The sequence below is a fragment of the Lepisma saccharinum genome, chromosome 18, assembly GCF_977018435.1.
Source record: "Lepisma saccharinum chromosome 18, izLepSacc3.1, whole genome shotgun sequence".
Lineage (NCBI taxonomy): Eukaryota > Metazoa > Arthropoda > Insecta > Zygentoma > Lepismatidae > Lepisma > Lepisma saccharinum.
The window spans coordinates 13,144,744-13,168,619 of record NC_139246.1 but is presented as its reverse complement, the minus strand read 5'-3'; the positions used below and the strand labels follow the sequence as shown (position 1 = coordinate 13,168,619).

General features: G+C 38.0%; 1 protein-coding gene across 2 annotated transcripts; it reads right to left on the bottom strand.

The window, feature by feature from the left end:
* Positions 1-7,605: 7,605 nt before the first annotated feature.
* Pa1 (PTIP binding protein Pa1) lies at positions 7,606-23,719 on the bottom strand. Of its 2 annotated transcripts, none has more exons than XM_083139561.1 (4): positions 23,372-23,719; positions 20,543-20,675; positions 15,001-15,161; positions 7,606-8,068 (listed from the first exon to the last, which is right to left on the bottom strand). In XM_083139561.1, exons 2-4 carry the CDS (start codon positions 20,672-20,674, stop codon positions 7,861-7,863), a joined length of 501 nt encoding a protein of 166 aa, XP_082995687.1. In that variant the 5' UTR covers position 20,675; positions 23,372-23,719; the 3' UTR covers positions 7,606-7,860. The 2 variants fall into 2 exon arrangements, with proteins under 2 accessions (XP_082995687.1, XP_082995688.1); XM_083139562.1 differs by lacking the exon at positions 23,372-23,719 and adding an exon at positions 21,913-22,360.
* Positions 23,720-23,876: the final 157 nt, after the last annotated feature.

Genomic DNA, 23,876 nt, shown 5'->3' with positions numbered 1-23,876 from the left:
GGTCTTCGGTCAAATACAGAAAACAAACAAACGCCGTCGGATCATTCTTCATCAAGACAATGCCAGCTGTCACACATCTTGTCTAACAACCGACTTTATGAACAGTCAAAAAATTGAATTGATGGGTCATCCACCTACAGTCCTGATTTGGCACCCAATGACTTCTTCTTGTTCCCGAATGTCAAGAATAAATTGCGTGGACAACGATTTTCCTCGGTGGAAGATGCCGTTGATGCGTTCAAAAACCATATTATGGAGGTGTCTCAAGAAGATTGGAAAAACTGATTTGACAAATGGTTCGAACGAATGCAAAAGTGTATTGACCATAAAGGAGAATACTTCGAAAAACAATAAAGCAGTTTTCAATGCCAAATTCCTGTTTTTTCATTGTTAGGCTCAAAATATAAATAGGGACCCTCGTATATGTGAATGTCTACATTTCATAGACTTTCAATAATTCCTGGAATTTAAGGAATTCCTGGCCAGTAGTCACTGTGATCACGATACGTGTGGCAGCATATTTCTTCCAAAGAGTATGCAGGTCCTTAGCATGACTGCATTGATAGAATGTGAAGTTGTGACTTACTATCGATGGTGAAGAAACCAGCTTTTAACAGCGAATCTACTTACCGAGCTGCAAGCTGGAATTTGCCTCTCGTTGGAAATAGTATGGCAATACTTTCCATTCAATTTTCCTCAACAAAAGACAATCAATTTAAGTTACTACTGTTGTACCCTTTCTGTGTTACTGATTTTTCTTATGAATCCTTTTATTATCATAACAATTCTCTGAAGATTGGCTACATATATAGTGAACATTATGCATAAATATAAAGTTCATTCGGAATGATGAAAAATACCGTAGAAATGAGTTTAGACTCACCATATGCACTTTCAGGTAAAAAAATACAGGGTGAATGAGAAGTTTGGAACCAGCCATTTAAACAAATATGGGTGGGGAAACTCAAATTAAATGTCCTGATACATGATACAGGAAATGGGGAGGATATTTTAGGGTATGTTGCAAACATGGTAGCCATCTTGAGGTCCTCCCTTTTGGAATCAATTATACCTTCTTCAATTGAAAGGTGGCCATTGACACATCAAAATGGGTTCTTTTAAGAGTGCTGCTTCATACTTTTGGCCCACCCTGTAGTGCCTGGATTTCTAGGCACTAAAAACTATTCAATTAGGCAGGCAAAAAGGCATGATAACAGGCACCAAAATTTGAGAAGAAGCACATGTAAGCAATAGGGATTAATAATAATTCAAACAAGTGTTCTACAGTTACCAGCCTAATAAAATAAGTGCTTGTCTGTGTTTCTAGACTCGGCAAAATTACAAACTGATACTATATGTGATCAGAAGTATCCGGACACCCACCTGAAAATAAAGTACAAGTTTGGGCAACCCTCCATCGGGAACACTGGCAGTCAATACAGTGTTGGCCCACCCTTAGCCTTGATGACAGCATTCACTCTCACAGGCATACTTTCAATCAGGTGGCGGAAGGTTTCCTGAGGAATGGCAGCCCATTCCTTGCAGAGCGCCAAAATTAGAAGAGGTATTGATGTGGATCGGTGTGGTCTAGCACGAAGTCGGCATTCCAAAACATCCCAGAGATGTTCTATGGGATTCAAATCAGGACTCTGCGCAAGCCAGTCCATTAGTGGGATGTTGTTGTCATCAAACCACTCCCCCACAAGCCCTGCAGTATGGACGGGTGCTCGGTCGTGTTGAAAGACACAATGGTCATCCCACAATTGGTCTTCGACAGTAGGCAGCATGAAAGCTGTTAAAATGTCAACGTAAGCTTGTGCCTTGATATTGCCATGTAAAGTAACAAGGGGGCCAAGCTCCCTCCAGGTGAAATATAACCACAACGTAACCCCGCCACCTCCAAATTTCACTGTCGGCACTATACAGGCTGTTAGATGTTGTTCACCAGGCATTCGCCATACCCACACCCCTACCATCGGATCGCTACATTGTGTACTGTGATTCATCACTCCACACAAAGTTTTTTCCATGTTCTATGGTCCAGTTTCGACGCTCCTAGACCACACGAGGCGGCATTTGGCATTTGTCTGTGTGATGTTTGACTTATGGGCAGCTGCTCGGCCATGGAAACCAAGTTGCCGCACCTTGTGCCAAACAGTAATGGTGCTTGGAGTAGATCCTGATGCAGTTCAGAATTCCTGTGTGATGGTGGCGATGGATGATTGACAATAATGCGGTACGACCCTCTTCAACACTCGATGGTCTCTGGAGGTCAACATGGGAGATTGGCCTGCACGCTTTTGGGTTGTACACATCCCTTCACTATAACATCCGAAACAGTGGACAGAGGAATGTTTAGGAGGGTGAAAATCTCACACACAGACTTCCTACACAAGTGGCACCCAACCAACTGACCACATTGAAAGTCTGCGAGTTCCTCAGATCATCCCATACTGCTGACTCACTGACTCACTCTGTCTGCAGACTACTGGGTTCGCTGACTATGTGTTCCACACGGTAGATGGCAGTACTGTGTCGCCCTCTATGATAAACACATGTTTCGCGGTGTGGCCGGATACTTTTGATCACATAGAGTAGGTATATATTACACTGTTAAGAAGAAGAAGACAACTTGCACGTTGTCAGGTTATATTCTGTTTTGTTGTTTGGAAAATATGTCAGTAATGTGAATGAATGGTGAATGCACGGATTGTGTAAAATATTGTTTTGAGGTTAATAAAACCTTATGCATAAATAAGAAGCCATTGTACACTTCACTCTGCATGGTACATTGTATTTCTCATCTGTCATCACAAACTGAAGAAAAGTAGTGCATGAATTTCATCCAATACTTTCGGGATACTGATGCCAGCCCTGGCCCTAGGAATTTTGTCACCCCTTGCAATTTTACTTCTTGCTGCCCCAACCCCAAAATACCTACAAAGAAAACATAATGTATGAACAACTAAGCTTGTTATCTGTGGCTATTTCACATGGTATAACCAATTTTTAACATAATAAAATAGGCCTAATAATAATAACATATCTGTTACATTTACTCACCAAAGTTTCTGGCAACGTGCAGAACTCCCAGCTCTCCTGATTTGTTTCACTATTTCTTAATGACTATTTATACTGTACATAATTATGTACATTTTCCAGAACGTTGTACATGAAGTAACATATCTTCACTTCATCACTATTTACAATAAACTATGTATGTACAATTATGTATGCCTCGTAAACCACGATGATTACACTATTTACTTTGTACTCCCCCCCTTAAGTTGGAAAGCTTACAAATAAACTTTTCTAGCTTTTCTATTTGCAAACTCGCGAATAACAGAACCAAAGTCTAATTTTTGACCAATTTCATTTTAAATTGAGATCATGGCAAGTCCTTCTAACTGCGATTCGCCCATTGTGGAACGTAAATAAGTTTTAATAACCTTCATTTCCGAAAAACTACGTTCCTTGTTTGCGTTTACGATATTCTGCACCCAAGAGTTTCTGTTTTTCTTTTATCAGACATACCTTACTAACTAACTAACTAACTCTCTAGCCTTCTTAAACCCGAAGGTTCATGGCTGCAGCAACACAGGCCTTCCATCTGTCCCTATCTTGTGCAAGATCTATATACTCTTTTCCATCCCTACCAACATACCTTACAAATGCAGCAAATACATTTTAAATCTCTTACGATGACTTGACAAACCAGTACCTATCATCACATTTCGCGATCAACATGTCAAACAACAATGTAGCTTTTTTTCCCAGTACCGAATGTGACACGTCAGTTTAACTCAAACTTCGATAACAGGAAGCGAGGCGGAGGACTGGCACGCGATCAAACAATAGATAGCGTTGTAACTTGGCACCGCACATGCACAGTAGACGCTGCGTACCATTTTCACAGACAAAACAATAATAGCTGCTTTTGTAAGAGGACAACTAATATAAACTTTTGGCACCTCTTTCTTTCGCAGTTACTGTTTGCTTTTCTCATCCGTTTCTGCTTTGTACTGCATATGCAAATTGATTTAATTTGAATTTTCTCCGCCCCAAGAAGACCAACTACCTCAAATAATGCAGCTTCCATTTTATATACATTTTCCCACCCCCTTGAACTTGCCGCCCCGTGCAAATGCACATATGGTAGAGCCGGCCCTGACTGATGCCAATACCCCAGCTGTTGGTTCAGCTAGTGGACAGGTAAATTAATAATAGAATGACCCTCTATCAGCCAATATTGATACATATAGAATACAAGATTAATTTGTCCCATCCTTAAAAGAAGGTAAAGTTCATTTCTATTTGTACTTCTGTTACTTTATGATGCTTTTCTGCTTATCTACGTCAATTGTAATGATGAGCATGAACTGATGAAAACAGATTATGGGACAAACACAATGACACACCAATGCCTTACCCAAGATCTCTGGCTTTGTGGTGCTAACCATATCACCACAGCTGATTCAAGTTCATTTCAAAAGCTACTGTTTTAACTGGAATATCAAAGGAATGCAAATTTTGCTTTAGCCTTGTGTGTGTGTGTCTAGCCTCAGCGGATGAGGAATTTTCAAGTTTGTGCTTTTCAAACTTGCCGCAAAGCAAAAATAAAAAGTGACCTGATAATTACTTGTCGCAGAGAGATGAAATCGGTTTCCGTCATTTTTGAATTTTTGGAATATGCAGAATTTCACTTCTAGCATTAGCCATATGAATGGTGGATTGACCAATTTTGAAGGGAAGCATCACAAAAGACATTTTGAAAGCCGTAACTTCCATAAATTTCAAAAATTTGGCTCTTTGGTTTGGCTGGACCTTTGGCTGATGCTAAGGCAACTGTTCTAGAAATTTCTCATCCTTTAAAAAAAATGCTCTGATGTTCCAAAAACTGAAAAATTACATATATTAAATAAAATTCCTTTTGGAGCATTCACGTGAATCTCCATGTGCTTTGCTTTCACTGTTGCCGAGATATTCTCAATAGTTTCATGGTTTTGTATTTCATTGATTATTTGGTGCAGAAATTAATGGAATAAATATTAAACTATTGATAATATCTAGACAACAGCTAAAGGAAACTACACAAAGATTTACTTGAATGCTCTAGAAGGAATTCTAAGCATATGCAATTTTTCAGATTTTGGCTTATTATTCAACTTGTATGGCACCCAGAAACATTAAACATGTTTCATTCTCTTTGGAAACGTCCATTCTTTGAAAAGCATACTAAGGTTTGCGCCTTCTCCCCAAAATAGCGGGAGAAGAGGGGGGCAAACTCCAAATTTTTGTTTTTTCCATTGAAATTCGGGGGTCGCGCCTCCCAAAACTCCCCATCCTCGGTTCGGCATTCTGAATTGTACACAGTTGCATGCTCTGATGTTTTAGCTGAAAAACAAAACTTATCCGAAGTAGATTGCTTCCATAGTGCCTGAGTTATAACAATTTTCCTCCAAAAATGCAAATTATCTATTTTTCGTAAAAAAAAAAAATCACATTTTGGTTTATTATTCAACTTGTACGGCATCCAAAAACACAAAACATATTTCATTCTCTTGAGAAATGTCCATTCTTTGAAAATAATACTAAAGTTCGTGCCCTCTCCCCAAAATTCTGGAAGAAGAGGGGGCAAACTCCAGTTTTTTTTTTTCCATTGAAATTCGGGGGTCGTGTCCCTCAAACCCCCTTCCTCAGTCCGGCGTTCTGAATTGTACACAGTTGCATGCGCTGATGTTTTAGCTGCAGAATAAAATTTATCCGAAGTAGATTGCTCCCATAGTGCCAGAGTTATAACTATTTTCCTCCAAATATGCAAATTACTATTTTTCGTAAAGAAAAAAATGAATCACATTTTGGCTTATTATTCAACTTGTATGACACCCAAGAACATGAAACATGTTTCATTCTCTTGAGAAATGTCCATTCTTTGAAAATAATACTAAAGTTCGCGCCCTCTCCCCAAAATAGCGGGGGAAAAGGGGCAAACTCCCGATTTTTGTTTTTTTTCCATTGAAATTCGGGAGTCGTGCCCCTCCCCCCCAAGCACCCTTCCTCGGTTCGGCATTCTGAATTGTACACAGTTGCATGCTCTGATGTTTTAGCTGCAAAACAAATCTTATCCGAAGTAGATTGCTCCCATAGTGCCAGAGTTATAACAATTTTCCTCCAAAGAGTGTTCGAACTTAAAATTCCCGCCGAGAAGCCCAGGCGAGAACGGGCGTACTTTCATAAACCTGCTCGGCGAGTGTAAAGGTTAAGGTGTTCTGTTGATCTGATTATTACATGTAAAAAATGAACTATATAACAAAAAAGTGGGGTTGAGGAGTTAGAGATAGAGGCATGCATATTTCATGTTTCAGAAAGGTGTGAGGTGCATTTTCCTACCTTGTTTTGTCACAAAATGATGCAAAATGCGAAATAAGACTCTTAAAAATGAAATTTAGTGTTTATTTATCGACATGACACTTTCTGAAGTTTCCCGAAATTTTATTCTCTTTACCACTTTTGAACCCAAAATTGATGGTTTTTGTACCAAAATTTTGCTTTATTATTTACCAAAAATATGTGCTTCTAGTTATAGCTTTTTTATATATAAAAATCTATTTCATAATGCACAGAGGGGAAACAAAAATACTTTTTCAAATGCCACTTGTTAATAATAGTAACAATGGATATATATTGCTTCGTAATTTGAGTGTGTCATACCTTCAAATGTATATTAATGAACAATTGCTAACACCGTAATGCTGGGATATATATCTCATCCATCCTCAATGGGTATACTAATTTTGGGATACATACATCCGTCCACTAAAGGTTAAGTAAGCCCACTTTATGTTCAGATAGGCTAATCGGAAATGAACCTAAGTTCAAACTGCATTTGACTGATCATATGATGAAATTGATGGAAGGGACACACAACACAAAGAACACCAATACTGGGATTCGAACCTGGAACCTCTGGCATCATAGTGTGGTGTGATAACCACTCTGCCACAGAGGCTGGTTAAGTTCGAAGTTGAATTCAAACCCCTGTGCAATGTACCTTCACCAGGAATCAAACCTTAGACCCATTAATTACACGGCGAGTTGCACCGTGGGGAAGGCGCTGTCCGATCTCAAGTACTGAAATATTCCATAATGGTAATTGAATATACCGTATATTTCTGAATTCAAGATGAGGTTTTTTGCCGCAATTTCATGCCCAGAAGTATGGGGTCATCTTGCTTTCGCGGCATATGACGTGGAGTTTTTCTTTTCTTTACTTAACAGAACCACAAGCTTCCATTAAGCTCTAACTCTACCCTCTGCCACGGCTACCGCTTTGGCCTTCAACGTTCACATGTGCTTTGAGCATTGTGCGAACATTTTTTTAATTTATTTTTATTGTCTCCTTCAGTTACTTGTAATAAGGTACCCACTTGTAAGTTATGAAAATAGTTTTTCTGTAATCCCTTGTTGAAAAATGGGGGTTGTCATGGATTCGGAGTCGTCTTGCATTCAGAGATATATGGTAATATCCTTGATAACAAGTTATTAAGCCCATTTCAGTGTTACTCTGACAATCCCATTAATTTCAACAATACACAATTGCCATGATTATCAAAACATTAGCATTTATTAGCTTATAATATGTTCACTAGTATTATGTACAAAATTTAAAAAAAGAACCATAAAAAAATTCATCTACACACAAAGGTTTGTGTATTGCTGTCATTTTCAACTATTCATCCTCGGCAAGCCTGTTGAATTAACACAAAGTCTTCCGATGCATTATCACCACAGAAAGTTTACACTCTAGATAACCATGTCTTAACACTTTTGTTTCTGAATGATTCCAGATGAGACCTAATATCATGAATTGTCTTCCTGTAATTTCGCAGCCGTTTCCTGAGCTTTTTCCATTTCCTCGATTTTCCTGTGTCTCCTGATGTTGGACAGAATACCATCCCAGCTGGTCGTCTTTTTCTTGGCACTGCCTTTAGGTACTGCATCCCCACTTCTTCTTAACTTAGGAGTAGCCACTTCCTCCATAAAGTCAAAGTCAGATTTTTCTTCTGGTCTGGAATATTTTTAAAATTTTCAATTACACATATCAGGGGTGGACTGATATGAAATTTTTGCCAATACTGAGAGAGTACTAATATAAAATTTACCGATATCATTAACCAATATTCTAGTGGCAAGTTTACCATGTTACCACATTTACCAGTAAACAAATGTTTTTCATTTATTTTTGTCAGATGTCTGATATAAGTCAATACCTATTTTTAAGTTGCTAATACATAATGTAGAAACAATTATGTAATGGTATCAATTACAGGGAATTTAAGCTAATTCTGTACCATTTATAGTATGTTGCAGGTAACTGAATATGTCACCAACGCTTAGCACAGATGAAGTCCGATGAAGTTAGGTGGTAGATCAGCATTTGCTGAGCCTCGCCGAAGAATAAAGACTGTTGAATTGAATTGAATGAGCGAGCAAGCACTGAGCAAGGTACGAGGTATGGAAATCGGTAGTTCAAGTCCAGTGTTGATGGAGACCTGAGAATGATCAAAATGCAATGCTGAATCCCAAAATCATCAAAAAATGTTATAGTTAAAAAATAAGAGTTTCTGTATTGGATGCTAGACGTACTGATCAAACTCACGAGCGGAAGAGAATGTTGCACACGTGATGGAAATGTTTGAAAGAAGATCTAAAAAGTCCATTCGTAAGGCAAGCAGAGAGAGCGGGCAAACCGTTGAGACTGTTTTGAAAAAAAGATTAATTTTATGTTCCTGGAAGCCTCATTATGTCTAGCAAACATTTCCCGTGGACTGTGACAACATCATGGTCGGAAGGTAAGAAAATCCTCTACAGATTCCATACCTTGTACCTTGCAGCAATTCTTGCTCTTTCTTCTGTACTAAGCGTTGGTGGCATGTTCAGTTAGGTGCAACATAAATGGTAGAATTAGCTTTCATTTCCTGTGATACTTACCATTACACAACGCATTACCAACTTAAAAATAGGTATTGACTTATCAGATACCCTGTACATTTAACTCTAACGTATGGGCAATTGCTCATTATACAGGGGGTTCTGCTTAGGACTAATATAAAATAAAAAATCTTCACATTGAAATAACTAATTCGAATGACTGAAAGTAGGTATCACTACGAAGAGTAACTGAAAAAGGTTTTAAACGCGATGTGCTGTGGCAGGTTGAGCATGTGCAAGAGATATAAAATCATTCAAACTGACGAGAAGGTATCAGTCGCCATGTGGACACCACAACAGAAGGTGTCTTAGCACTTGCAGAATTGAAATGTTACAGCAATATGCTGTACCTCAACTCCCATGGCACTTTGCCAGGGAAGTCTGATGTTTCTTCGATGAGCACATCAGTGCAGGATGGATTGGGAGAGGATCTTGGTTCATGACATGGCCACCATGGTCACCGGACCTTACTGCGCTCAACTTTTTCTTGTGGGGTTGTGTTAAGGACAAAGTGTATGTTACAAAGATTCGACTTACGCAAAATAATTTGTGCTGGAATTGACGTGATCCCACAAATGCTAGAGAATGTATGGATTGAGGTAGAATGCCATTTAGACATTTGTCATGCCATGAATGGTGCACAGATGAAGTGTAGCAAACCTTTCTGAGTTTATGTATGTATGTAAAAAGTTTTTGAAATAAAACATGTTAAGTAAAGAAAATACCGTGCGTCCATTTCGATCTGCAGCCGAGAGATCGGGAGAAGCGTGGCGGGCGGCACTGACGGAGATGCCGACATTTGCGGCCTGAAATGCCCGCTTATTTTTATGGACATATGCAGACATTTATATAAATATTGCAAAACTAGCACTAACCTGTGTTATAAGAGTATGGTTTTAATTTTAGTAGCTTAGTGACTGTATGTGCCGATGATTTTGACACGCCCACCTCTTGTGAAACACGGCGTAGAGGTTTGTTTGGAGAACGTTCTAACGCTGCACCAATATCATCGAGTTTTGCTTCGGTTAGAATCCGTCGTTTTTGCTTAGGTGTTTTAAAATTTAACGATACAGTTTCTCGTAATTTAAGGACAAGATATCTAACCGTATCTCTGTGTGGAGTTGAAACGTATGGGAATTTCTGTACAAATTACCTACACACGTCTCTACCCGAGTTTGTTTTCACGTAGGTACGTGTCATACATAAAAAATCTTTGTTCTAACGTGAATCTTGCGGCTGGCATTCCAATCGTCTCACTGACACGTCACACATACACACAACAATAACACAAACACGTAACTGCAAGTAACCAAGAATAACACTCTTGCGCACAGTACGAAATTAACACGCTCTTGGTTTACATTGCTCGCCACTATATTTACAACTCTGTCTTCATCTAGTCGCGAAGGAACAAAAAACTCGAGCTCGGATATTTCGGATTGCGAGGAAGCTCACGAAAACCATTCACTTTTATCGGTTTCGTCTGCAGTGTAATCCTGATACAGTGTTGCACATTCGAAACCTCCAAACGATTCCCATCGCCACAAAACTCTTTCAAGGATATAAACTTAAGCAGGACGTTACTGATCAAAACCATGATTAAAATGCTTTTTTATCTGTGGCTCTTAACATCGTTTCTATAGCGTATTTATTTGTGTATATAAGAGCAGAACTTGGATGAATTACAGAAGAACTTTTGCGTGTTATAACACAGGTTAGTGATCGTTTTGCAATATTTATATAAATGTCTGCATATGTCTATAAAAATAAGCGGGCATTACAGGCCGCAAATGTCGGCTTCTCCGTCAGCGCCACCCGCCACGCTTCTCCCGATCTCTCGGCTGCAGATCGAAATGGACGCACGGTATAATAATTTATTTTAATATAGTCTTAAGCAGAACTAACGCCTGGTATATTATGCAAACTATTAAAACAATCTTCTAAACAAGAATTTAAATTAATTATTTAAAGAACTTAGAGACTGGCTTATGTATGCTGCCGATTATTCTCCATCGCACCCTTCTGATGAGCTGGTTTCCTTCCTGATTGTACATGGAGAGTGTAAGGGAGCCGAAGCAAGTGGCTATTTAAAATCACTTTGCATGCAGGGTCAGTCCACTGCTAAGAACATTTTTGGGCAGAAAAAAGCTTGTTACTTCCTGCTTTCTATGCCATACTTGGCAGATGCAGTGTTGATACATAAACGGAAATTGTCCTAGCAGGGTGTCTACCAAAATTCTTGACTTTTCATGACGTTTTTCTTGACCTTTTTTCCCTTTTTCTTAACATATATTTAATTGCCCACTAATTAGGTATAGTTCAAAATTAAGAAAACAGATATGTTTATTCAATGAAAAAACCCTACCACAAGGTCGGTTAAGATGAAAACTGAAGCTGTACTTTAACAAGAGATTTAGACTTGCTTTAATTATTAATGCATGCAAAAATTAACGCTACAGACTTCATCCTGGATGGGAATTGGTTACATTACTTCAATATTTTTAAAAAACTTCACACACATAAGAATGTAACCACAACTCAATACAATTTTAGATTTCCAAATATTCAATTTTATCAAATCACAGTACAGGTATATAATGATGTAAATTCATTGTACTATAAAAATAGCAAAAATTCTTGACCCCAAGCACAATTTCTTGACTTTCTTGACCTACCCTGTTGATTTCTTGACTTTTTTCTTGACATTCTTGACTTTTTCTTGACTGGCAGACACCCTGCCTAGTTGCAGGTAAATCTGGGTGTAATTTTAGTTAAGAAGAGAGATTTTATGAAAAATATACAAATTGAAGGAAAATGTATAATAGGTATATGTACAATAATAACATTTGTTGCGGTAAACAATGTCAAATTCTCAGAATATCTCAGATAGGCTTCAACTTAATTTACAATTGATAAAAGTGAATTTTAAACTGGAATGTTGCAAGTTGTTCAGGCAGTAAATACTCCAAAAAGTAAGGATTTAAAGACATGTGAAGCAAAGCAGTACAGTAATATGTTATGGTATTACCCTGACAAATCTGAGTATTCTTTATAAAAGAGAATGATTAATTAAAATTAAACTGGGTGTTGTCAACATAGGGCTATTTGCACTTCATTCTTAGTATGAGAGTAACAGGCATCCTAGCAACAGCATAATGCATTTGTGTTAGTGAATCAAAAGAACAAAGTAGAACATTTCTAAATAAAAAATTACTACCACACAAATGAACATGACACAAGACAACACACAACAGCATGGATGATTATTCTGGCTGTGGGTCAGCCTACAGAAGTTATGCAATTTCTTTATTCATGTTCATTGCTGAAACAATTCTCCATTTTATTCCCTCTGCTAATTGTTTTCATGGAAATTGATAATTAAGTAACTCTGTTCAAAATTCTCCATGTGAAATGCTGAATTTTTGTACCTGTTATATGCACAAATACACCTTTTCTGAAATAGAAACAATGAGTCAGCAAAGTAATATTTGTTCACTAACAGTAAAACAAATAATTGCAATAATCAAGTGTCTAACATGTTCTCTGTCATGTTGGTCATTATGACTGAAACATGTGGCTTGACTTTGTTGTTCCTAGCCTGCCATTGGTCACGAGTATAACAATGATGCGCATAAGGCATGACCTACAAGGTGTGGACGTCGAGTGCACATTAAAACTGTCTTGGCTGTTCTATTTTTTACTGGAAAAAAAAAAAATAAGTGAAATTTTTGAATTTGCAAAGTAAAGTTTATTACCCACTTTAGCTTAGGAGGAAAAATTGGTGAAACCAAAATGGCAGAACTCCTTGCAGCAAGTGACCATGGGTGAGATTGCTGTGTCCAATACGAAGTCACGTTAACCACTTGCCTGATTAACCCGAGTTAACTCTGAATTTGTTTTTGCTTTACATATTATTTACCCAAGTTATCTCGTTAAAATCGTACAACTGCAGTGCACTTTTCTGCCTACCCGGACAGTCTCGTTTGAGCTTTAATAGGTGTTATTTCCCATTTTGGCCACTAGGTGGAAGGTGTAGATAGCTTGTCAAGGTACTGCTGCCATCTACCAGATTCCCCGCAAGTCAAGATACTATTGCCCAGATTGCGATGTTGCACTCTGTGTTAGCCCATGCTTTCGGGTTGTAATGATGCGATAATTACTGGATCCTTTTTTATGTTATAAATTGTGTATGTCTATGTATTCCTGTGCGTTTGGGTTCTTGGCCGTTGGGGAAGCGGTAAGTTTCCAGTAACGGTTTAGGTCATTAGCGGGGCCTATAAATAGGAAGGGCAGGGGAGCAGTCGGGCTCAGATGTTTGGCGGAGTACAGCAATGTAAGAGGTATCTTTTTCTCTGTGGGGAGCGGCTGGGCGAGCTTTCTTTCCTTATTATGTGAACCAACGACGGGGATGTTAACTTTCTTTCTTTTAATACACACACTTGCTCTTTTCATATTATTCCAATAGTTTATTTCATGTGGGAAACCGGGTACACAACACACATACCTTCAGCCACCTTTTTTGGTACTGAGGGTTATATTTTTTTTTACTCGTGGAGCCAGTGGCTACGCGAGTCTACACACTCTCTTCGGGAAGGGGGGACAGGGTACACCGGAATGTAATTTTGTGAATAACGGCCAAGAATTAACTTCTGTAAATATAATATGAATAAACCTATATATAGCTAAAAGGAAATGGGCATTAAGTTGTAATTTGAAGAGGTACGTGTCTATTGCCTAAACTAGCATCCACAGAACTTCAGGTACTGCAAGTTTTGAACCTCGGGACAAGGATTCAAAAATGTATGGTTGTGTATATTGTGTATGTTGTTGAGAATCAGCTTAAAAACACAAAATATACCGTTACAGGGTTTATCACACTGTGGGTAGTATTTGATGTGAGACAGTATGTGTGATAGTCTGTAAACTTGGACAGCATTAAAATGTGAAGACATTTTATTTTCGACAGTTCATATACTATTTTCAAACATTTGTAGTACTTTCCATATATGTACGAGCTAACTCGGGTTAATAATTATGAAGGTTTCTTGAATAGTTTTGTGACCTTATTTGACCAAAAAAACAGAATTTCGTTACTGCTCCTTAATTGCCGATATCGGTACATTACAAACACACAATAAAAGAAATGTGTAAAATATGGACCATTTTTGGGAAAATAATGTGTCAGGCAAGTGGTTACAATGACTCCTCCTCCTTGGAAGGGGGGTACGAAAATGCCATGCACCAATTGTGGTCTATGTAGCATAAAGCTTGTTCCACGCTACCTCAATCCACTTTTCCTGCAAAGTATCAAGAAGAGTGCCACAAAACACATTTTGCAAGTCCCTGGCTAGCAGAAGGTGGACAAGAACATAATTTATAAGAATTATATCAAAACGTGGGGCCTAACTGTGGATAAGTAATACAGCACAAATGATATTCGATTTAAGTAAAATTATATAAACTTGAAGAAAGTGAATTTAATCAGAATGATTATTTCCTTGCCTTCTTGATATGAGTGAGTGGTTAGAGGTAGGCACACTTTGGAAGTAAACTTTGGTTACTACAAGTTCTGGTGTGGATGATGACCGAAATTAATTGAATTAAATAAACAGGTATGTGGATATGTAAGCAAGTTTCGTGTGTATGTAATATCTTACCGCGTCTAAATCCCTTTTTTTTTTTTTTTTTTTTTTTTTTTTTTTTCTTGTATGTACGCATTGCTTGCATGATAGAATTATTTTCCTGTAGTTTACGGTTATTACAAAATGAAAATAAATGTCTGATGAAAGGAGCGTGTGTTCCTTTGCGTCACAAAGAAAAAACTGTTTTCTTATGCTTGTAATAACCGTAAACTACAGGAAAATAAGTCTAAATCCCTGGAACATGAATCAATTTCTGCATGCACAAAAATAACTTCTTGTTTCAACTGAATATGGCTACTACATTTTCAAGTGCAATGTTGCCAACTACACTATATCAAAGTGCAGTCAAAAAATATTTGTTACTTACTTTTCTTCATCCTCTTCCTCTTCTTCATAGTAGTCTGCACTGACAGGCGACGGTGCTCTTCGGCCGGGGTTTTGCCACTCCAGTTCAATGGCACCAATCTGATCCAGCATTTCATATAGACGCAGCATTTCTGCTGGAGACGGTTCCCATTTCAACTCACCCTGGAAGATACACACAATATGGTGACGTTCGGGGGAAGACAAAACTAAAAATAATTTGAGCTAAGACAGCCCTGAATTCCACTAAGGGAAGCTATGAAATGTGACCTTAAAACATTTAAGATATTAATTAATGCAAGATTGAATTAAAAGTAACTAATTCTTGCACTGGAGGGGGCATCCTAAAGAAGGCTCCACTGGCAACAGCATGAATAACCATGTGATATGGCACTGCAATTTTAAAATTTGACAAGCAACAGTGCAAAAATTTATAATGCCCTGTTTATTATGATTTATTATTCTGTTTAATGATACATGTGACACAAAACACACAAACATTACAAAACACATACTATAGTTGTTATTTTTTAAAACGAAGTAATGGAAATTTCCATAAGCAACCTCAAATATTTTTCAAAATTTTTTTTAGAACAATTCAGAACTGCTAAAGAGAGGTTTGGAAGTTAACAAAGAGAAAACTAAATATATGCTTACAGGCCGAAACCAAGTGTTAGGTAATAATCAAAATCTAATTATTGATAACTACTCGTTTGAACCAGTTTCCAAATTCTAATATTAAAGAGGAAATAAAAAGCAGGCTTAATTCAGGAAATGCATGTTACTTCTCTCTTCATAAACTTTTGTCTTCTCGTTTAATATCTAAGAAACTAAAAGTTAAAATATACAAAACAGTAATTTTGCCTGTAGTATTATATGTGTGTGAAACTTGGTCCCTTGCATTGAAAGAGGAACATAAATTGAGAGTATTTGAAAATAAAATCCTTAGGAAAATATTTGGACCTAAAAGGGACGAGGTGACAGGTGAGTGGAGAGGGTTACATAATTTAGAACTACATAATTTGTATCCATGTCCAGATATTATTAGAATAATTAAATCAAGAAGACTTAGGTGGGCAGGCCTTGTGGTACGAATGGGAGAGGAAAGAGGAGTTTACAGGATTCTTGTTCGGAAACCTGATGGTAAGAGTATGGTGACCAGACACACACATTCAAAAAAAGAGGACAGAGCAGGCGAAAAGGAGGATAAAGTCATAAAAAAGAGGACGCCGCAAAAATTTGCAACACATTTGCGATTACTCATAATTTAATCAGTATATAAAAATCTTAATAACACTTGGCTAACAGAGACTTTTCAGGCGATCTCTCTCATTTAACAAATGACAAAGAACATCTACAATTTGAAGAACATATTTTTACTCCTTTTTTAATTCTTGGATATACGTACATATGTAACAAGTAAAATTAGCTTTAACTTATTTCCAAACACCGAATTACAATTTTTAAGTTGTTTACGTTGGGTAGAGAAATATGATTTTAATGCCATGAACATTTCCATCACTCTTTCAACAGCAGGGGAAAGTGACAGCCACCTTACACTTTACCTCATTTTCGTTTCTTCCTCCATCCTTTAAAAGCTGGATATTTTCTTGCAAGATAATTGTTGAATTTACACTTTTGCTTCGCTATTTCATGAAAGTAAATATTACTTAATAATGAATATTCTCACTACGCATTTCTGTATCGTGTATGTATAACTCGAAAAGGAACTGGCCGATCCCCGTGGTGGAGTGGTTGGCACACCGTGTCACAACGCCAGCGGTCACCGATTCGAATCCCAGCCTAGGCATCAGTTTTCTTTGTGAGTGCCCCTTCATCAAAATCATACTATCGCTCATATCCATCTTCGCAATTAGCCAAAAGTGGCAGAAGAGCGAAGTAAAATAAAGCAAATCAATCAATGAAAAAAGAACTGAGCAGACTACATGCGTTCCAGCAGTCTCAGAGGGTGAAACAACGAGTTAGAACTTAGAATAATAGTAATGACTGGGGTGCCGAATTTTGCCTACTTGCCATTTATATTCCTTTGTAATTAGTAAAACATAGGCTTCATTGTTTAAAGTTTGTTTCATGGTGTTTCTAGTCCTAAAATGCATTTTTATAGTGCCTATAAATGCCTATTTTGATAATCGTGCCCAAAAAATCGCTATTCTGCAATTTTTGCATTGAAGAATGTAAGGCTGTGTTGATGTTGTACTGACTGAAATCTGGTTTTAACCCGATTTGAGGGTCTCAATTGATTGGAACATTATTTTAAAATATTCCTTTTGTTACAATGGTGCAAATTGTTTTCATCATTTGTTAAAATTCGAACAGTAGTTAGCACAAGCTGTTTTTGTGAGAATTACTTTTCCCCACAAATGTGAATTTCGATCAAAAGATTGTGAATTAATATTAATATTTTGTTATCGTACTTTTATGGATAAACTGAAGTGTTAATACTAGGGGTGTGCGGGACAGATTTTTTTTTGGTCGGGATGGGAAATTTTAAATCCCGATATTCGGGACGGGAAAAATTTTAAAAAATTTAAAAACTAACAATTTCCGATAAGTTCCAGACACTTACAATGCAGAAAATGTCGAAAATTAACGACTTTTTAAAGAGAAAAAATCGGTATTTTATTTCCCCACTGATCAGGATCCTGCACACCCCTAGTTAATACAGTTTGTGCATTGTAAGAAGAAAATTGAAATAAGTTCACATTGATTGGTTTGGTTTGATTTGGTGTTTTAAGTCCTCTTTATGCGCAGTAAGGCTAATCGGGACTGGACCTACAGTTTAAAGTGGGATCCGAACCACTTGTGCCTCCACCGGGTATCGAACCCGGGACCCCTTGATTACAAGGCAATGACGCAACCACTGCACCATGGAGGAGGGCCAAGTTCACATTGATTTGGTTTGAGTTGATGTTTTAAGTCCACTTTATGCACAGTAAGGCTAATCGGGACTGGACCTACAGTTTAAAGTGGGATCCGAACCACTTGTGCCTCCACCGGGTATCGAACCTGGGACCTTTTGATTACAAGGCGATGACACTACCACTGCGCCATCGGGGAGGCCTGAGACTCGTGTAGATGATGTGACCATCACCATGTTGCAACTGTTTTTATCCCTCAGAGTTGATTCTTGCATGGCCGGTGTTGGAAATGTTGCCACTCAAAATCACCTTCCCTGGGAACCGAATCTGGGTCTTAATTTGTGCCAGTCAAATTCCCTATCCACAGCTCCACTGTGGGTATTTTAGGAAGATTACTAACAAGCAAATTATACATGCAGGGTTGTTCTTCAGCTTCTTCTGTACAGTCACCAATAGTTCTGGGTTGTAACAATTCCACTCAAAGTATATGCAGCTGATACTGTGCAATACGAATTTAACACATGAAAGTTAGGCAATGTGTATATCCAGTGGAACCTTGATTTGATTTTATTCCGAGGACCAAGCTGGAAAAAAGAAAGTTAAAAATCGAGGAACATTTTGTAACATTTTAAGGTGGGATCATCAAAATTGAATGTAGGAAGATGAAACATCCGGGAACGTAAAATTGGGGTTCCACTGCACATTTTATTAAATTCTGTGCTGGGATTATTTTCACATAATTGTATTTATACGGTATGTGGTGATTTATTTAACCACACCAGGAGTAGAAAAATACGCAGTGCTCAGTTGCCACGGTGCCGGAAAACTTTCACCTGGCAACTGATTTTTTCTAACTAACTCTCTAGCCTTCTTAAACCCGAAGGTTCATGGCTGCAGCAACACAGGCCTTCCATCTGTCCCTATCTTGAGCAAGGTCTATATACTCTTTTCCATCCGTACCAATTTCCTTTAGATCTATCTCAACGTTATCCTCCATCTTCGTCTTGGCCTTCCTACAGGTCTCTTACCTAGGGTGACCAGACGTCCTCTTTTGTCCGGACATGTCCTCCTTTTTAGGTGTCTGTCTGGCATCCGGGTGTATTTTTTTGAAATAGGTAAATGTCCTCCTTTTTGGAAAGAGTAGCTATAGCAGAGCATATAGCCAATGTGCCGCCTAGAGAATGCTTCTACATATAACGATCATCGTTTAAGGCACATCCCTTAGGGTGCGTTAAGTATTCGAGTAATGCTCACCTAGCATCTGGGAGCTCAACACGATCACTTTCCCGAGTCATTATTGGCACTAAAAACCTCTGAAATAGGCACTTAAAAAGGCACCTCAACTAAGAAAGACATTAAAATAGGCAATGAATGTCAATGTGAACTTGGCCCTCCTCCATGGTGCAGTGGTTGCGTCATTGCCTTGTAATCAAGGGGTCCCGGGTTCGATACCCGGTGGAGGCACAAGTGGTTCGGATCCCACTTTAAACTGTAGGTCCAGTCCCAATTAGCCTTACTGTGCATAAAGTGGACTTAAAACACTAAATCAATCAATCAATCCATGAGTCTCAACGATGGCATATTGGCAGAGCCACATACTTATGGTAAATAAAACATCAAAATTTCGCTACAAAAACTGTGCATATTTCAGAATCAAAAGCAGTACAAAAAATGTCATGTCTCTATTAAAGTGGCAAATATAATCCAAAATTTGATTTAAAAGCTACACTCAATTCACAAAATGAACATTTCCCTTCTAATAGTACATTTATACGGTTTCTACCAAAATAACAGATGCAAAATTCTTGACTTTTTCTTGACATTTCTTTGTTTTACTTCACTTCCCTCCCTTTTTCTTAAAATTTATTTAATTGCCCGCTACTTAATTAAGAAAATAGATGGAAGGGACGTGGTTGAAGTTCCGCTGGCACTACTCACCTCTCGTACAGCCCTGATGAATATTCCGAGATAGAATTGAAAGCTTGGAAGAACTTTTAAAGTGTTTTTTATCATGCTGTTTTTTTGTTTTAACTAATAAAAATGTTTATGTTGTTACTGTAGTTTGCTACTAATCCTTGTTCTTTTGTTCAAATGTATTACCTTCAATCACGACATGTGAATTATTCTGCTGATGGTTAACTTTCATTACTGGAAGGTGCAATTATAATTTCACCTCCATTAAAAGCCATGTCATTCCAAGGGGGGAGAAATAAATAAATCATAGGACAATTAGTTTTCAAGTTATGATTTCTTTCGCATCAAGTTTGAAAAGTACATGCTTGAAAAGATACCATCCAGATAGGCTAGATATGTGCACGAGGCTCCCTCCACTAAAGCATAATCAAAATTTGATAATTTTGTGTGTGACTTTAAGCATTATTTCTCATGTTTTTACATGTGTATTTTTCATGACCCAAGCTTTATTTTCAGATGATTAATTTGCTTTATTTTACTTCGCTTTTTGAGCCAATTTTGGCAAATTTGTGAAGATGGGGATTAGAGATGATATGATGAAATTGATGGACACTCACAAACATTCATGCCCGGGCTAGGATTCAAACCCGGGACCCCTGTGTCGAAGCTCCACCATGGGGGCCGGCATTTTCTTTTATGGAAAGCAATGATCTGTAGTGCAAAGCCATTTAGATATTCACATATTGTACCTACCTTCTTTGATTTACTAACTTCATACTTTTCATCGTCAGAACATTCCACACACCACTCAGTTTCATTGGCATCTCCATCCTTTGTAGAAGCATTGTCACCATCTTCAGACATGGCTGATTCCTCAGACTGCATGCTATAAACAAACAAAAAGATTCTATTGGTAAATGCATTTCCGTAATAATTGTTATGAAATATTACATCTAATATATATTAGACCCAAGTTGTGATAACAAGAGTTGCTGGCTATGTACACTCCTCTTCACATAAAATGGCACATTTTATAAGGTTGGCCAGTTTAAGTATGTGCCACTTTATCTGAACAGGAGTGTACAGTCTGGCCAAGGGAGACAAAACCCTCTGGGATGGACTATTCCAAACGCAAGAGGGGAAGCAGGTAGAAGCATGCTGTAAACAATACAGTGGTATTTCGTTCGAATGCATTCTCTTGTTTAGTTTATTTTAGCTTGCTGTGTTGTGTTTGTGATGACTCGTACACTTGGTAATAAACCATTTTGAATTGGAACTGAAACAATTTTGCAGAACGTAATTGACCGAGAACCAGAAAACGGTGAAGTTTTGAGTCATTGTTGTTTCCGCAGCAGACGATTTTCCAGCAGCCACCTTCTTGTGCCAAACATACTTGCTGCCGTCACCCCTATTTTGCCACTGAGCATGTCTAGTTGGCGCATGTGCATTTCCGCCCATGGTCTCAGCTGACGTAGCCAGACAGTACATCAAAAGGAACTGCTAATCCATATGATTTGGTTTAATTTCAATTTTTAATGTTGGAATTACTCATGTTTGAAAAGTGAGTAGTTCATAATACAATTAGAAAATTTTGGTAAAAAAAAAAAAGGACTGGATTTTGGTATCAAATTTTGGAGAAAATAAAAATGGATATATATAATAGGAATATTGAAAATCACCACTCATGTGAAATGGATGGATGTTCATCCTACATGTTGCCTTAGAATTATTCAAGATGCTGGAAATTTTGCACAACTTACAGGATAATCTGATGCAGGAAAGTGTAGTATTGGCATTAAACTACACATGTCATGCTTAACTGACTATTTTGCGACAAAATATTGCCAATAAAAGCACTTCACACCTGCTGCAATCACTCAGAATTAACATATCACAGGGTACTCTCACATCCACTGTTTTGGTCATAAGCAAAATATGAAAACAAACGTATAAATAAATTAAAGTCAGACTTTTACTAGAAATGTTACCAGTTTCATAGAATGGAGACACATTAAAACCGGATATTTTGTTTTGGAATATTTTGAAAATTGGTTTAGAAAAAAATCTGCATAGCCCCACGAACCATTGACACATAGCCCCACAAACCATTTGAGGAAACGTACCTTCTTCAGTTACAAAAACATGTGTTTGGAAACACTGACCGGGATTACGTCATCACACACAGGCTACATCCACCTGGAAGTAAATGGATGCAAGAGCTTTCGTACATCGGTGACACATTTATATCGAAAAATAGATGATTTACCGGCAAAATTCAATGAATGATGTGAGAAAACACTTCCCCGAACTTTCACAAGTATAAAGAAACTGCATTCGGTAAGTAATTTCTCCTGTAAATTTGAAGAAATCAGTTTGTCCGATACGAGAAATTTGCCATTTCTTCGGTAAAAATGAAGAAATGTGTCTCCGATATAACGAACTGTTACCCCCTTTTTCTTTGAGGGTAATCGGGTGTACAATTGAACCATCCATGCTTTAGACAGGGTTCAAACCTACATTTCATGCAAGGCTTTATAAGGTCTGAAAAATTGATTGATTGAATTGCTGTTTTAAGTCGGTATGTTGAGATGACCGGACCCCTCTCTGATTTTCTTCATATTTGACATAGTTCACTAATTGAGGCCTCCTAATCACAAATCTGAAGTTAAAATTTGTCGGAAACGTCTAGAAATTGCGAACCATTGTCGCTAGCCTCACGAACCATTGGTGTTATAGTGCAGGAGGCCTTAGAAAGTGTGTTTCGCGGGTTAACAGCAGACGTCGTTCGCACACTATTGCCGATACTCTTGTATCGTCTGCTCCTCAGCCGAACAAACAGGCCGAGATAGCAAGAGGCAGAGGTCATTCACCCTTACAGAAGGGTGCAGCGAGCTAGCTGTGACAACCGGGCTCGCTCATTCGCGCACCTGATTGGTTCTTGCACACACACCCCCATCTTGTCGTCTGAGGTACGCCCGCGAAGCGATCTTTCTAAGGCCTCCTGCACTATAGCCCCACGAAGCATTGGCATGTGGTTAGGTTAGTTTCGGTTAGGTTAGGCAAACATAGTTAAAATTTGGTGTTGTGGTAGTATCAGGAATATATATATTTGCTTGTGAAACAAAAACATTCGCGAAAATAGACTGTTACCATTCCGAAAACTAACGCCTTATTTTGTTTTTTTTTCCAATTTCTGGACGTTTCCGACAAATTTTAACTTCACATTCATGATGAGGAGGTCTCAAATAGCGAGTATGCCAAATATGAAGAAAATCGGAGAGGGGTCCCGTCATCTCAAGTCGTTCCTTTAAGTCCACTTTATGCACAGTAAGGCTAATCGGGACTCGATCTACATTTTAAAATGGGACCCGAACCCCTATGTAAAGGTCTGAAAAAATCACATACATTGGAACAAGTAGGAGTGACAAGGAGAAAACTCATTTCGAGAAGGACTGAAAACGTTGACGTTCTCTCTCTTCCTGCAGATTCATATATACCACCTAGTTTATATCCCAAATCTCGGGCGACCATGTATTTATCACATATTTTACCCACGATTTCGTAATTTTGTTTCTAACTTACCAGTGTTTAGGGACAACCCAGAATATACTGTAAACCACTTTCTTTTAAGCTTGTTTTCTCTCTCCGTATAAATATTCGGCGAGGAAATTGTACGGGAGTAAGTTAGTCAGGTCTCTCTTACGTATAAAGTGGCATGAGAGAGATTTCAGCTACGATTAAGTGACAAGTGGTGCAATGACACGAAAATAGCTTAACCAAAATCGAATATTACAGCCCTATTGTGAGAAAAACAGCACTATTTCGGAATACATGACTCTCCTCACGACTCCATAAATACATATATTTCTGCGCTCCAAAAATACCGATTATTGCCAAACTGAAAGGAAATTCTATGGTCTAGTGTTTACACAGTTTACAAAGATCATATGGATATAAACACACAGATTACTGAACTGATGTTGGGTTGATGATATAACCCGAATTGAACAGGACTGAAATATGAAGGCTTCTTTGAATCTTTACCAAGTAGATAATGTTCATACAAGCTATTAAATATTGATTTAAA